Here is a 14,823-nt window from a genome sequence, read left to right as displayed (position 1 = left end):
TGCTACACTAGAAATGATTCTGATGCAGCAAGTATGAAACATCTTACAATTCAAAGTACTCTATAAGGAATAAGCATGAGAAACAGCATGATGTAGGGTGGAAAGCGGATCATGAGCTGAGAACAGGATTTTCATTTCTCCTTGACCGGTTACTTATTGTCTCCACATGTCCCTCTGTTACCGGACTCAGGTCCGGCTGCCCGCCCCCTTGAAAAGGAAAGAAAAAAACTCAGAAGTCAAACAGTTGGTGTTAGAAAAGCAGATGTATTCAGCTGAAGGAGATGGTAGGCTACCCCATCTCAAAGATTTACATTTACTGAGGGGTTTTTAAAGGAAGGGTTGAGGGAATGGAATGTGGGAGGTGAAAAGCAGATGTGAGTTACAAGGGGTCCGTGTCCATGGGTCAGGTACAAGGTCTTGCCATGGCCTCATCTGGTTTCTGTTCTCATCTTCGCTATTATTTCAGGACCCTGCAAGATTTTAATTTGCTCTGCTTTAGTCATTTGGCCTTGATCATTTCTCAAAACTCTACAAGTCTCAAAGAAAGAACTGTTAGCTTTACAAAGTACTAATTAGCTTCTCGGCCAAGTACTAATTAGCTTCTCTTTACAAAGTACTAATTAGCTTCTCGGCCTTGTTTTCTTACTTAGGGAGCGAGATAAGGAGGTCAGGGGATGGGAAACAAGAGTGGAGAGAAAAAACGTCCTTTAAAAATCCTGCCCCCCTTCGCAGCCCAGGCAGCTTTAGGTCCCAACAGGGCTTCAGTCCTGCTCACTCCAACCCCTTTTCTCAGCTGTACAAGGAAGGATTGGACTGGTGGGCTTGTCACAACTCTTTCGGCTCTAACACTGTGTGCAGCTGGATGGGACTTCAAACAGGGCGCAGGACAAGAGTTTTGTGTATGAAGTCTTCGCTCGCAGTCTGTTCACGTTAGCCTTATCTTCCCGATGAGAAAGGCCTCCAGCTCCCAAAAGGGTTACCGGCCTCAAGTGTCCAGGGACACGCCCGACCAGCCTCTCAGGAGGGCCAAGCCTGCAGACCCCTCATGGGGAAGCGGGGCGGGGGTGGCGGGCGAAGAGAAAGCCAAGGAAAGCCGGAACGCCCGCGGGCCAAGCCGAGCGCGATTCATCCTTTCCTCAGGAATGACGGGAGGCGGGAATGCCCAGACGCAGTGGGTGTGAAGGGATCCGTTCGAGCAGGGTGGGGTGCGTGAGCAGCGCGGTGGGCGCGGAGGCTGCCGAAGGGCGGGGTGTGCCCCACGGCCCCTCCTCCCAACCGCCCGGGCTTCCGGGGGCCGTGCGGAGGAGGCGGGGCCACCCTGGGGCCCGCCCCCCCGCCGCGCGCATGCGCGCGTCTCCGGCGCTGAAATTCAAATTTGAACGACCGCCGGAGGCCGACTCTGACACTGGAGGCTGAGGGAAGAGGAGGTCTCCCCTGCTGGGGACTCCTTGCTTTCTCCAGGAGACCCACTGAGCGGAGACTCACTTATTTTCTGTTACTGAATTTGAACCACCGTTTCCATCGTCTCATAGTCCACACGCGACGTCTGGGGCGATGGACCCGTTTACGGAGGTGAGAGAATTTGCAGGCGCGGCCAGCCGTGACCCACCCCGGCCTGCACCTCCGCTTCCTTGTCCTGTCAACCTGTGGGCCCGCCGGCGGAGAGCGCGTGCGCACGCGTGCGCAGTGGGTGCCGGCGGGGTGGAGGCTGAGGGAAGAGGAGGTCTCCCCTGCTGGGGACTCCTTGCTTTCTCCAGGAGACCCACTGAGCGGAGACTCACTTATTTTCTGTTACTGAATTTGAACCACCGTTTCCATCGTCTCATAGTCCACACGCGACGTCTGGGGCGATGGACCCGTTTACGGAGGTGAGAGAATTTGCAGGCGCGGCCAGCCGTGACCCACCCCGGCCTGCACCTCCGCTTCCTTGTCCTGTCAACCTCTGGGCCCGCCGGCGGAGAGCGCGTGCGCACGCGTGCGCAGTGGGTGCGGGCGGGGGTCGGGCCGGGGTCGGGCGGTGTCCGGGGCTGCCTCCCGCTCGCGTCTCGTGTCCGTCTGCGATGTCGTTGCTCCTGTCCTAACAGGTGAAACTCTGGGAGGAGAGCTTTGAGTCTGGCCTAAAAGGCAGTAGTGAAAAGACTGCCAGCCCCGGTGATTATAATGCCCCCTGCAGTGCAGTCCTGTCCCCTCCTCACCCTCCCGGGGGTGAGGCCTGGGCCTGAGGGGACAGTCGTGCTGGGAAAAGCTGGACCGACTTGCAGGGTGGAGTCTGGTGCCGCGTGACTCAGTGCCGGGTGTGCGGCCGCCGCCTGGAAATGGAGTGGGGTGCGATTCGCGGGGCGCCCGCGGCCCGCCGAGGAGTTATGCCTTTTAGATGCTGTTGAGGGAGTGACAGCAAAACGCGACAATATGCAGGTTCCTGAAGCCATTGCCTCTGTTCCTAGAAAGTCAGTAGTTCCTTCCGATCTTACTGCTCGGCTCACTTGTGCAGTTCATGTCTTGGATTGACACTTTAGTTGAAAGGGAATAGTGCTAGCTGGCCGAGTATGGTGCACTAACCAAAATTACCAGCCCACAGTTAAAAAAAAATAGGCTAAAGAAATAAGCCTTTCGGTGCTTGTGGTGCATATCGTGACAACAAAACGTGCTTCATCTTTTATTCTTGTCGTGTCGATTATTTCTCTGACTTGAGCTTCTTGCTGCGAATGCACGGTGACACATTCAGGAGTTTCATGTTGCCCGTTGTCCACTCCCTTTTACACCAGGACAGTTCCTCTTTCTTGAGACTGTTGTGCAGGGTTCAAACTGGCATTTTTTGTTGTTGCAAAATGTGCCTAAAAGTGTCTCTATACTAGATTCAAACTTTAAATGCTACGGAGAGTAGTAATGCTTTCTTTTTTCAGGATGTAGTTAGAATTCCTTAAGTCTAAGGTATTAAGTACATATTTCAGCAATTAATTAGTTTACTTGTATTCAAACATGACGGTTATCCATTTTTCTGCTTCAAATTCTCATTCATCTTGGGGAAAACAAATCAATTTGTTCACCTTATTTAAAGACTCTGATAGAAAACTCCAGAACATATATTTTTATTTTTTAAAAAACTTTTTATTTATTTTTTTGTGGAATAGGAAGTCAGCTATTATTCAGGAATACTGGTGGCAAGGAGAATGGCGAGACTAAAACCATCTCCCAGAACACGTTTTTATATTATCTTTAAAGAATAGGGTAGGTTATGCATCAAATATCTTTCACTTACATTGAAGTTAAAAAGGACATATTATTTTCTGTTACTAAGCCAGAATAAGATTCCTTAAAACGTTAACCTATGCGGTCTTCTAAGTAATGGATAGAAAGAATTTTTGAAAGTTGGCTTAAAATTGTATTTCATTTTACTTAAAAATGTCACTCTGAAGCTAGTACAAATCTCAGTTGAAACGTTTCTTGTTTAGATCACTTTAGAACGTGCTCAAAAATATGTATGGTCTCATATGTATGGTTTATATTATGAAAAGTTAGATCAGTTACAGTTGGAATAAACAGCTTTGAGATCTTTTCCTTAACTGGTCATGAGTGAACTATTTGAACTGGTTCCAACTATTGGGTGCTTAATTATAGCATTCATAACATTTTTGCACAGTGAGATGAACTTCTGTTACAGTTCCTTGTCTGAAAAGGACGGAAAGTGTATAAAATGAATTTCTCAATCAGGATTCCCTCTCAGAACCATTGAACACAGATAATTATTTGAGAGACAGTTTTCTCAGTTCTCCCAAAGGTGATTCATAAACAATACCATCCTACAAACATAGAAAAGAAATTACGTCATTACATCAGTGCCAGAGCATTGGGGGCTTAATTCTCTGGGTAACACTGGTTGAGAAAGGCTACAATCATCCTAAACTCTCTTTTCCTCAAACAAGACTGTTCTCCATTGGTTCTCCTCCCTGCTGTAGTGTTGACTGACACACTGTCCCTCTCCTTGCCTCTACGGCCAAACTCTACTGGCAAACTCTGATTTAACCTCTAGCTTGCAGTTTGATCTCCCTTCTTCATTTGGGAGATCACCTCTTCTGGTGCTCATCACACTTGCATTTACCTGTTTGATGCATTTACCTGTTGAACATATTTCCTGCCAGTATGTGAGCTTCATGAAGTCAGGGATTGATCTTTCCTATTAAGAGATATTTTCCCTAACATCAAATACATCCAGTAACATTTTGCTGAATTATAGAAGAGTGCCATTAAGTGCAAATTATTTTAAACACAAATAATTATATACAATGGTAACTGTTAGAACATTTTAGCAATGTTCTTTTTTTATTGAAGAATATTTCAGAATACACAAAAGTAGAGTAGTATAATAACCATGGACAAATAATTATATACAATGGTAACTGTTAGAACATTTTAGCAGTGTTCTTTTTTTATTGAAGAATATTTCAGAATACACAAAAGTAGAGTAGTATAATAACCATGCACCAATCATCCAGCTTTTGCAGTTATCAACATGCGGCCATATTGTTTTACTGTATCCCCTTCTCACCCATCCATCTGAATTATTTTGAAGCAAATTCTAAAATTTCATACATAAATACTTCAGTATTTATCACTAAATGCTAAGGACTTTTTTTTTTAAAGTATGATGCCATTATCTCACCTACAAAATTAAAACTAATTCTTTAATATCATTGGATACTCTGTCAGTGTTCAGATCTCCCCAAGTGTTTCATGTTTTTGCAGTTTATTTGAATCAGGATCTAGACAGGGTCCCCAGGGCAATGTCTTTTAATGTTCTTCATGGACCAACCAGAAATAGAAAAAAGAATCCATCTCCTGTTCATTCATGGACTAACAAGCAGTTAAGGCAGACATCTATTATGATCAGCTGATAGTGATATCAGAGGAGAGGGTCTGGGGTGGTCAGATGACTGACCTTTTGACCCCATCCCCTACCAGGTTGTTTATTCTTTCCGGGGAAAGAATTCAAGGGCAGAATCAGAGTAGAGAGTGACAGCAAGTTTTTAATATCGTAGGAAATACACACTTTTTGGCAGAAGTGCAGACTGGCTTGAGAGTGAGCAGCAACCTTGCTTTGTCTTGGCTTCCAACTTTTATAGTTGGCTATCTATATACATATCCATGCTATCTATGAATATTTAACTAAGAGCATGGTTCCCAGTTATGTAACTCTTAAGTAACTCCTAGCCTGTGCATGCTCTGTTTGTTCATTTTTGAGCATGCTCAGTAGTTAAATTCCAGCATATAATCCAAGTATACTTAAAATATACTGGGTGATCTCTAGCACCTCCAGTGGAAGGTCATTTAAGAACAAACTCCTTTTTACTGAACATACTTGGCCACTGAAATTGATCTAACATGCATCCTGCAGTGGCAATCTCCCTGTATTGGTGCTGAAGATAGGTGCAACATGCAACAGTAACTCAGGGCCCACGGGAGGGGCCTGAGATCTCTGGGAATGGTTTTAGACTTAGGGGAGTGTCTTGTGACCCAAACTCAGGGAAACTAAGCACCTCCACACTCAATAGCATTTATAAACTTTTGTTGATATTAGTTTTGCTGACAATAAGTTCTTAAAAAGAGCAATTAGATTTAGTCAAGAGACAATTTATAGCATAATGGTTAACAGCCCAGACTCAGGAGCCTGGTTCAAATCCTGCCTGTTACTTCTTAGCTATGTGACCTATGGTGTGTTACTTAACCTGTGCCTCAGTTTCTCATCTCTAAAACAGTAGTAGAAACAGAACCTAATAAGTAAGGTGTTGAGAATGAAATGAGAGCGTGTTCCAGGCAGCGAAAGTACTTTATATTAAGTCCTATGTAATCATTAGTGATTGTTGTTGTTATTGGGTGAATTTAAAACCAAAAACTTACTACTCATAAGTCAGAAGCTCTGTTCAGGGATGATGGTCATCCCAGTTCAAGAATAGTATGGGGAAACCCAGAACTAGGTGTGCCAAGCTAGAACTTTCCATATAGAAACCTTAAAAAAAAAAAAAAAAAAAAAAAGCTACAATTAAAATACATTATAAAATGGTTTTTTTATTGTGAGATAACTTAAATCCTTCTGTTCATGTTGGCCGAATATAAATAAACAAACATGCTATTACTGTTTTGAATGGAGTTTCTACTTATTTTTCAGAATTAAATGAAAGTCTCTGTGTTGACCTGGGAAAGAGCTACTAGGACATATTGAAAATAACAAGAAGTTAATTAATATTGAGTCTACTCTGTTTAAGAAGGCAGGGATATCAGTAATGTCTCCTAGAAAAAATTCTGTCAAATGATGTGGGGGGTGTGTGGCAGGAATTGTCAAGGGGATTTAAGCTTCAGTTGTCTGAGATTCGTTCAGGTGGAATATCTTATTTCCAGATTGTTAGTTATTACAGTGTTTTGTTTTTTATGCCTCTACTGTTTGAAGAAGGTGTGATATTTGAAGGAATATACCTTATATTTAAAAGAATCCTTACATTTCTGACATAGTTTTATAAGAAAGGGCTACTTATATTTATTGACCTGTTGAGTTTGTGTACTTTAAGATATATCATTTCTTTTAAATTGCCTTTAGTGCTTATTAGCTTTATTTCCCAGATTAGGGAAGGTTTTTTTTTTGCTTATCTACTTTATTTTTTTTTTTAACCTGGGAATTTTTGAATCTAATGTAAATAATAGAACGCTTGTGTATTTTTGAATGACAAAACTACATTCTTTTGTTGTGGCTCATTGCTCATGGTAACTGAAACTATACTGACTCACAGATGTTCTAACTGACCAGAATGGAATGTGGGTGTGTCCATGAATTAATATAATCAGGTTAGTGGTATACCTGGGGAGTGATATATTTTATCATGGGGAAAATTATCAGATATATGTGAATTTGTGTAACAATGTGATCATTTTTGAGTTTGTTGAAGGACACTTTTATTTAGAGGTCTTGTGGGAGGCATTTGGTTCATAAATTACTCTTTCAGTGATACAGTATTTTGGCTTAGTGTCACTTTTTTTGTTGTTGTTGGCTGGCTGGTACAGGGCTCAAACCCTTGATCTTGGTGTTATCAGCACGATGCCCCAGCCAACTCAGCTAACTGGCCAGCCCCTCGCTTCTTGTAGTGAACTTTATTATTTTTTTTATATATATATATTTTTTGTCTTTTTTCGTGTCCGGCAACGGATCGCAACCCTCAGTGTCGCGCCCGTACCAGACCGGGACCGGCAATGGGATCGCAAACCTCGGTGCTGCGCCTGCACCTCGCTCAGCCAGTGAGCGGGAACCGGTCTGTATGTGGGATCCGAACCCTCGGCGGGAGCGCCGCCACGCTCCCAAGCTGCACACTGTAACAGTGCGCCACCGGGCCGGCCCTTGTAGTGAACTTTAAACTAGAAATGATTCCTAAGAAAAGTAGAGTCATACCTTCTTTCAGATTTAGCTTATGCTTCCCTGGCATACTGAGAGGAATTTTAAAAAAATTGTTAGTCTATTTTAACTAATGAGTTAAAAAGGTCAAATGGAATTTAATTCCTCAGTCTGCATGAACTATGGTATGTCTGTGTGCACATCAGTAATTATCTACATCCCTCCTTTAGTTGTGCACATTTGAAAGAAAATGAATTGCTTTACAGGGTCTTGTATTTGAGTTTTATAACACCAGTTTAAATAGGAACATCAGTTGATTTGAGATAAGAAAAGAGGAGTATTGATGATTTTATGGAATGGCTAAGATTTTAACTTAATACTATTTTGTTATATATTGATATTTAATTAAATAAAACATAAGATCATTTAGTTTTTTTTTCCTTTGGGAAATGTCTTATGTTTTCAGCACCGCACTCTCCCGAGTTTTTTTTTTTTTAAAAGATGACCGGTAAGGGGATCTTAACCCTTGACTTGGTGTTGTCAGCACCTCACTCCGCCAGTGAGTGAACCGGCCATCCCTATATGGGATCCGAACCCGTGGCCTTGGTGTTATCAGCACCGCACTCTCCCGAGTGAGCCACAGGCCGGCCCTCTTATGTTTTCAAAGCACTAATATGTCAGTTATCTGTTGCTGCTTACCATCACCCCAAATGTTAGTGGCTATATTCGTTTTGCTGCTGCAACAAATTACCACAAACTTAGTGGGTTAAAATAACACATATTTATTGTCTTGCGGTTCTGTAGGTAAGAAGTCTGAAATGGATTTTACTGCATTCAAATCAAGGTGTTGGCAGGATTGTGTTCCTTCTGGAGGTTCTAGGAGAGAATCTGTTTTCTAGCCTTTTACAGCTTCTAAAGGCCACCTGCATTCATTGGCTTGTGGCTCGATCTCCATCTTCAAAGCCACCAATCATATCACTCTGACCTCTGCTTCCATTGTTACATCTTCCCTGACTCTGACTTTCCTGCCTCCCTATTTTCCTTTGTAAGGGCAGTTGTGATTGTGTTGGGCCCACCCAGATAATCCAGAATAATCTCTCCATCTCAAGATTCTTAATCATATCATTAAAGTCCCTTTTTTTCAAGCCTTTTGCTAAATGCATGTTTTAATTCTCTGATATATATGTAGAAACTGCTGGAGCGAACCCGTGCCAGGCGAGAAAATCTTCAGAGAAAAATGGCTGGAAGGCCCACAGCAGCTGCAAGGTCTGCAACTCATGCTAAGCGATCCAGAGAACCACTTACTGAAACAAGTAACCAGCAGCCTCCATCTGGTGGTGAAGGTAAAAGATGAGGGGAAAAGTAAAATTGGCATTTTTTTTTTTAAAAGATGACCGGTAAGGAGATCTTAACCCTTGACTTGGTATTGTCAGCACCATGCACCCCCAAGTGAGTGAACTAGCCATCCCTATATAGGGATCCAAACCGTGGCCTTGGCACCATCAGCACCATACTCTCCCAAGTGAGCCTCAGGCTGGCCCTAAATTTGCATTTTTTAAAGGAGATAAGGCTCAAACATTTCTTTATGCATATAGGAGAACCAAGGTCTTTGGGAGACAAATGTAATAGCCTCTGGGGGAATGAGCAGCCTTCTAGTCTACTTCAGGGTTATTATATTAGGCCTAGAATCTATCAGGATGGAGCAGAGTTTCTTTTAACAAATACTTGAAATTAATTTATTGAATTTTATTATTTTAATCCAAAGTTACCAGATTTCTAAATTGCTGAGAGTGGGGTTTTAAATATTTCTTACTGTAACTAAAATTATTTAAAGGAATAGAGAAACATGTTTTATTAATTTATTAAGTACCTACTTCAAGGTTTTCATGCTGTGAGAAATTACAGAATTTTGAATGTCTTTTTTTCGTCCTTTTTAATCTAGAGAAATCTTGTACAAAACCATCACCATCAAAAAAACGCTGTTCTGACAACACTGAAGTAGATGTTTCTAACTTGGAAAATAAACAACCTGTTGAGTCAGCTCCTGCAAAGTCTTGTTCTCCAGGTCCTGTGTCTCCTCAGGCTCAGTCACAAGAACCAACTACTGTCAGTGATTCTGTGGCTGTCCCAGCATCTCTGCTGGGCATGAGAAGAGAGCTGAACTCAAGATTGGACACAACTGCAGCCTCCTCAGTTAAAACACGAATGCAAAAACTTGCAGAGCAACGGCGCCATTGGGATAATAACAGTATGACAGGTACAAATTATATGGATGGTATGTTCTGTAAATCTGTTTCAATAAGATTCAGTTTGGTGCGTTGAAAATTTTATCAGTTAGCACATGAAAGGTAAATGCTTTTGTTTTATCTATATCCTGAGTATCCTTTGCTTACAGATGGTTTGTACACCAATAGTATCTTTAATTACCAGTTGATTGTGTTCTCATTGAAGTAGATGATGGTGAGTTTCTTAGACTAGTGCACAGAAGCCTGATCTTGTAACTGAATTGCCTTATATTTACAATGAAAAACAGTAAAGAACAAACTATACGTGGCATCATTAGCATTGCTGACCCTCAGCTCTGTATTCAAGAAATCCTTCTTCATGGATTCACTAATTAAATAAACTTGAGGGACTAAGGTATGCAGTGTTCAGTAGGGAGAGAGAAAATGTCAGAAAACATATATTGAGCACCTGCAAAGTGTGCTGTTGTGCCACAGTGCTGGAAACAGATCCAGTGACCTGATTTTTGCCTTTCATGAACCTATAATCAGATGGAGAGCCTGAAAATTAAGTCAGCAATTATGCAGCAGGGTTATTTGTGCCATGATCAATTTTATTTATCTCCCAACTTGTTACAAAAAAAGCCATGAGATGCCTAAAAAATCACTACCTGTATTACAAAACAAGGAAAATAAGGAAATCGGGGTGAAGAGAAAATATGGCTTCCCATATTTTCATAAAAACAAAGAAGTGAAAGGTAAAGTTAGGGTCCTCCTCTTGCTAGCAGCCAATGCAAAGAGGTGAAACACTTTACATGACTAATGTTTATAAACTAAAAGCAGAACCATTTTTTTTTTTTTTAAAGATGACTGGTAAGGGGATCTTAACCCTTGACTTGGCATTGTCAGCACCACACTCACCCAATGAGCTAACTGGCCATCCCTATATGGGATCCAAACCCATGGCCTTGATGTTACCAGCACCACACTCTCCCGAGTGAGCCATGGGCCGGCCTGCAGAACCATCTTTGGCACTAAGACATGAGAGAACTTTCTTCTGTGTGTCTTCAAAGATGTCTGTGGGAGTTAGTAAACCTGTAAGGTTTCTCAAGGTAGGCAGATGGCCTGGCTCCAAGTTCAGTTCAGTAGAAGCAATCCTAATGTAAACCATCACAGTGTAGGCAGACAGCTCAATGCAGGTGGACAGCTCACTTGTTACTGGGCCTTATTTAAGGAAGCATTTCTTAAGCTGTGGTTCTCAGCCCAGCTGATGTGTATCAGAATCACTCAGACCATTGGATTAGAATCTCAGAAGTTCGGTGAAGGGTGTGCTTTTGTCTTATTTTTTTAAAGCTCTTTAGGTAATTCTGATGCATAGACAGAATTGAGACCAAGTGATTAGAAGAAATGGATGGATTATGTATATTTCAGGCAGTCTTCCATAAACATCAGTTCTTTTAACTGAAATTTTGGTTAGTATTGGATAGCAGAGAGTTTAAGATTATGTTTTCTGTCAGTGATTATAATAATCTCCAGAGAAATACTTACTGTGTAGGCCGGCCCGTGGCTCACCTGGTAGAGTGTGGTGCTGATAACAGCAAGGCCACGGGTTCGGAGCCTATATAGGGATGGCCGGTTTGCTCACTGGCTGAGGGTGGTGCTGACAACACCAAGCCAAGGGTTGAGATCCCCTTACCGGTCATCTTTTTAAAAAAAAAAAAAAAAAAGAAATATTTACTGTGTAATGTGCTAGGCATTGTACCTATATTTTGTTCTAATGTAGTATAAATATTTTTTGTACTAATAGTATTTAATTCTTATAGCAATCTTATGAAATATATACCACTTTATCTTCATTTTACAGAAGAAGAACCTGAGAAACCTGCCCATGGTCAGCTAGCTAAAATTCAAACCCCAATACTTTGACTCTAGACCTCCTACTCTTAATTGCTGTGAACTTCCTGTTTTTTGTTTTTCTTTTTTTTCATATAATAGAGTGCAGATAGTTTATGGTATCAATTAGTACCTATTCATTTTAGTAATGGGCAGACTTAAAAATATTTCTTTGTAAAGCCTGAGGAGGCTAACCAGTAAATGTGCCTGAATAGAAGGATGCCCCATTTCTATTTTATAGGAAATATCTATGGGTAGCAGAGTACAGATTTTACTTTAAAAAAATAAATAAATAAAAAGAGTGTCGTGGTTTAACACATTGTCAAAAGAACAACCAAGAACCTAAGCATTTTGGAGCTTAAAGCACTGCAGTGATTTTGTACATTTTGAAATGTTAAATGTTAACAAATGCCTGCCTCATTCTTGAAAATAACTCTCATTAAGGCACCATATCCTGTCTGAATTTAAGAAGTGACACTTGTGAATAAAGTGTTTGTAATGAATAGTTTAGTGAATACTAAATAAGGCTGCAGGTATAAGTCAGTTAAATGTTTGAGGACTTATACTAAAATATAATTTATTCGAAGGCTTTCTTTTTGACAGAGATTAATTAGAAGAGCTAGAGGTCTCTTAAGCCCATTCCTAACACACAACAATAAAACTGTCATCTGCTTAGAGGACTGCTTATTCTAAGGAAGGTGATAGAGGTATATTAAAGAGTATTGTAGGGAAACTGGTGGTCAGGAAGCTTTTCTGGAGGAGGCAGAGGCAGTTAAGCTAGAAATTTAAGTAGGAGGTGATGGGGAGGTACTGAGAAGTTTAAAGCAGGCAGGGGTTTTAGAAAGATCACTGGCATTGGAATTGAGGAGGGATTGGACAGGGCAGAGATTTGAAACAGGGAAACCAACTAGAAGGCTAATGTAATCATCTGGGTACATATAGTGAAGCCCTAAGGAAGTGAAGAGGAGAAGCTGGATTTAGGAGAAGGAATCTATAGGACTTAACAACTGGATGGTGGAGGATGAAGGAAAAGAGAGGAAGAGGCCAGATTTCTGGCCCCAGTAACTGGATAGTTGATGTTATTTGTTGGAATGCCTGTGGGAGAGCCAAATGGAGATAATTGGTAGTTGGAAGACCATGAAAGACAGGCCATGAAGATACAAGAGCAGAGACTGATGTCACAAATGAAAAGGGAGTGGTATATTTTAGAGCTGTCAAGAAATACAGGACCTGCAAAGTGTATGGCATCTAGTGACAATAACAAAACCAATGTCAGTACAGTATTATAGGCAGAAGGACAGTTAAGTGAGTTGAGTAGTGAGTGAATATCGTGCAGGAAAAGAGGGGCAGTAGATAAAGAGGGTGTATGTTGATGAGAGTATATTTATTATTATTTTTAAGATGGGAAGGACATGAGCATACAGTAGTGCCCCGTTATCCTCGGGGAATATGTTCTAAGACTCCTAGTGGGTGCCTTAAACAGTGGATAGTACCGAACCCAGTTGCTGTCAGTTGGGACATGTTTCTGTTCATGTCTTCCACCCACAAATTTAATGCCTTTCCCATCTTAGCATTTGTCACACGCTGTGGCTATAGCTTTTGCAGCTTGATGTGCAATAGCAAAACTAGCATGAATTTCTTTTGCCTTCTTCACAATTTCATGGGGACATTTAATTCTCACTGTAGATCTTAGCAACCTCAGCATATGATTAGTTTTCTTTTCTTGTGAAGTCAGGAACTTTCACCTTTTCACTTAATTAACAGAAGCACTTGTTGGCTTCTCTTTGGTATATCCGAATTGCCAGCATCACTCCTCTTGCGCTTTCGGGCCATTATGAAGTGAAGTAAGGGTAACTGACCACAAGCATGGTGACACCACCATGTGCGATTTGATAACCTAGGTGGCTAAGTGATTAATGGGTGGGAGTATATACATTGTGGATATGGTATACAAAGGGATGGTTCACATCCCCGGTAGGATGGAGGGGGATGGCATGAGATTTTATCACATTGCTCAGAACGGCATGTAATTTAAAACTTATGAATTGTTTCTTTCTGGAATTTTCCACATTCTAGTTTCTTTATGGAATTTCCAATTCTTTTTTTTTTTTTTTTTTTTTTAAAGATGACCGGTAAGGGGATCTTAACCCTTGACTTGGTGCTGTCAGCACCACGCTCAGCCAGTGAGCGAACCGGCCATCCCTATATGGGATCCGAACCCGGGGCCTTGGTGTTATCAACACCACACTCTCCCGAGTGAGCCACGGGCCAGCCCTGGAATTTCCAATTCTTTTTTTTTTTTTAAAGATGACCGGTAAGGGGATCTTAACCCTTGACTTGGTGCTGTCAGCACCACGCTCAGCCAGTGAGCGAACCGGCCATCCCTATATGGGATCCGAACCCGGGGCCTTGGTGTTATCAACACCACACTCTCCCGAGTGAGCCACGGGCCAGCCCTGGAATTTCCAATTCTAAAAATATAACTGAATTGTATGGTATGTTATAGCACTCATAATTCATCAAAAAATTAAACAAAATAGGTAAAACTGTTTTTTTTAAAAAGATATTTGGATTAATTATCATCTGATTTGAAAAGATATTGTCAAATTTAAAATTGACAAAAATTGGTAGTTTTACGCATGCAAGAGCTTTTTACTGGTTCTTAAACCATTTAAAAAGTTTTTATGGAGTGGTCCTGGTATAATATGTAAGTATAAGTCTTGACCATGGTTTTTAACTCTTTCTGAAAACATTTTCAGATGATATACCCAAAAGCTCACTCCTCCCACCAATGCCAGCAGAGGAAAAGGCTGCCTCCCCCGCCAAAATACCTTCTGCAGCTGCCTCAGCAACTCCACTTGGGAGAAGGGGCCGTCTGGCCAACCTTGCTGCAACTATTTGCTCCTGGGAAGATGATGTAAATTACTCATCTGCAAAGCAAAACAGTGTACAAGAACAGCCTGGTACCACTTGTTTATCCAAATTTTCCTCTGCAAGTGGAGCATCTGCTAGGATCAATAGCAGCAGTGTTAAGCAGGAAGCTACATGCTGTTCTCAAAGGGATGGTGATGCCTCTTTGAATAAAGCCCCATCCTCGGGTGCTGCTGATGCATCTTTGGTTAATACCTCAATTTCCAGCTCTGTGGTAAGTCAATACCATTTTGGTCTTCGGAAACCTTTTTTGTTGTTGTTATGAATGGTAATGCATATATGTGTGTGTGTGTATTTTATAATATATGCAGTGTGTTTATATGTGTTAGAATACTGGTTTCATAGCAAATGAAAATCATAAGTTTGGTACTCTATCCCAAGATAATTAGCAGTTGACAACTG

General features: G+C 41.5%; 1 protein-coding gene across 1 annotated transcript in view; it reads left to right on the top strand.

The window, feature by feature from the left end:
- The first annotated feature begins 1,850 nt into the window (after window positions 1-1,850).
- The window catches only part of ANLN (anillin, actin binding protein), a 72,315-nt gene continuing 59,342 nt past the window's right edge, over window positions 1,851-14,823 (top strand). Inside the window, exons 1-4 of the mRNA XM_008587221.1 lie at window positions 1,851-1,868; window positions 8,565-8,718; window positions 9,318-9,632; window positions 14,250-14,635. Of these exons, the coding sequence (XP_008585443.1) occupies window positions 1,851-1,868; window positions 8,565-8,718; window positions 9,318-9,632; window positions 14,250-14,635 (873 nt within the window). The remainder of the gene's footprint in view (window positions 1,869-8,564; window positions 8,719-9,317; window positions 9,633-14,249; window positions 14,636-14,823) is intronic.

Source organism: Galeopterus variegatus, unplaced genomic scaffold (assembly GCF_000696425.1).
Source record: "Galeopterus variegatus unplaced genomic scaffold, G_variegatus-3.0.2 Scaffold4291, whole genome shotgun sequence".
In the NCBI taxonomy this organism is placed as follows: domain Eukaryota; kingdom Metazoa; phylum Chordata; class Mammalia; order Dermoptera; family Cynocephalidae; genus Galeopterus; species Galeopterus variegatus.
The sequence above is the reverse complement of the archived record's forward strand: the minus strand, read 5'-3'. Positions and strand labels throughout refer to the sequence as shown.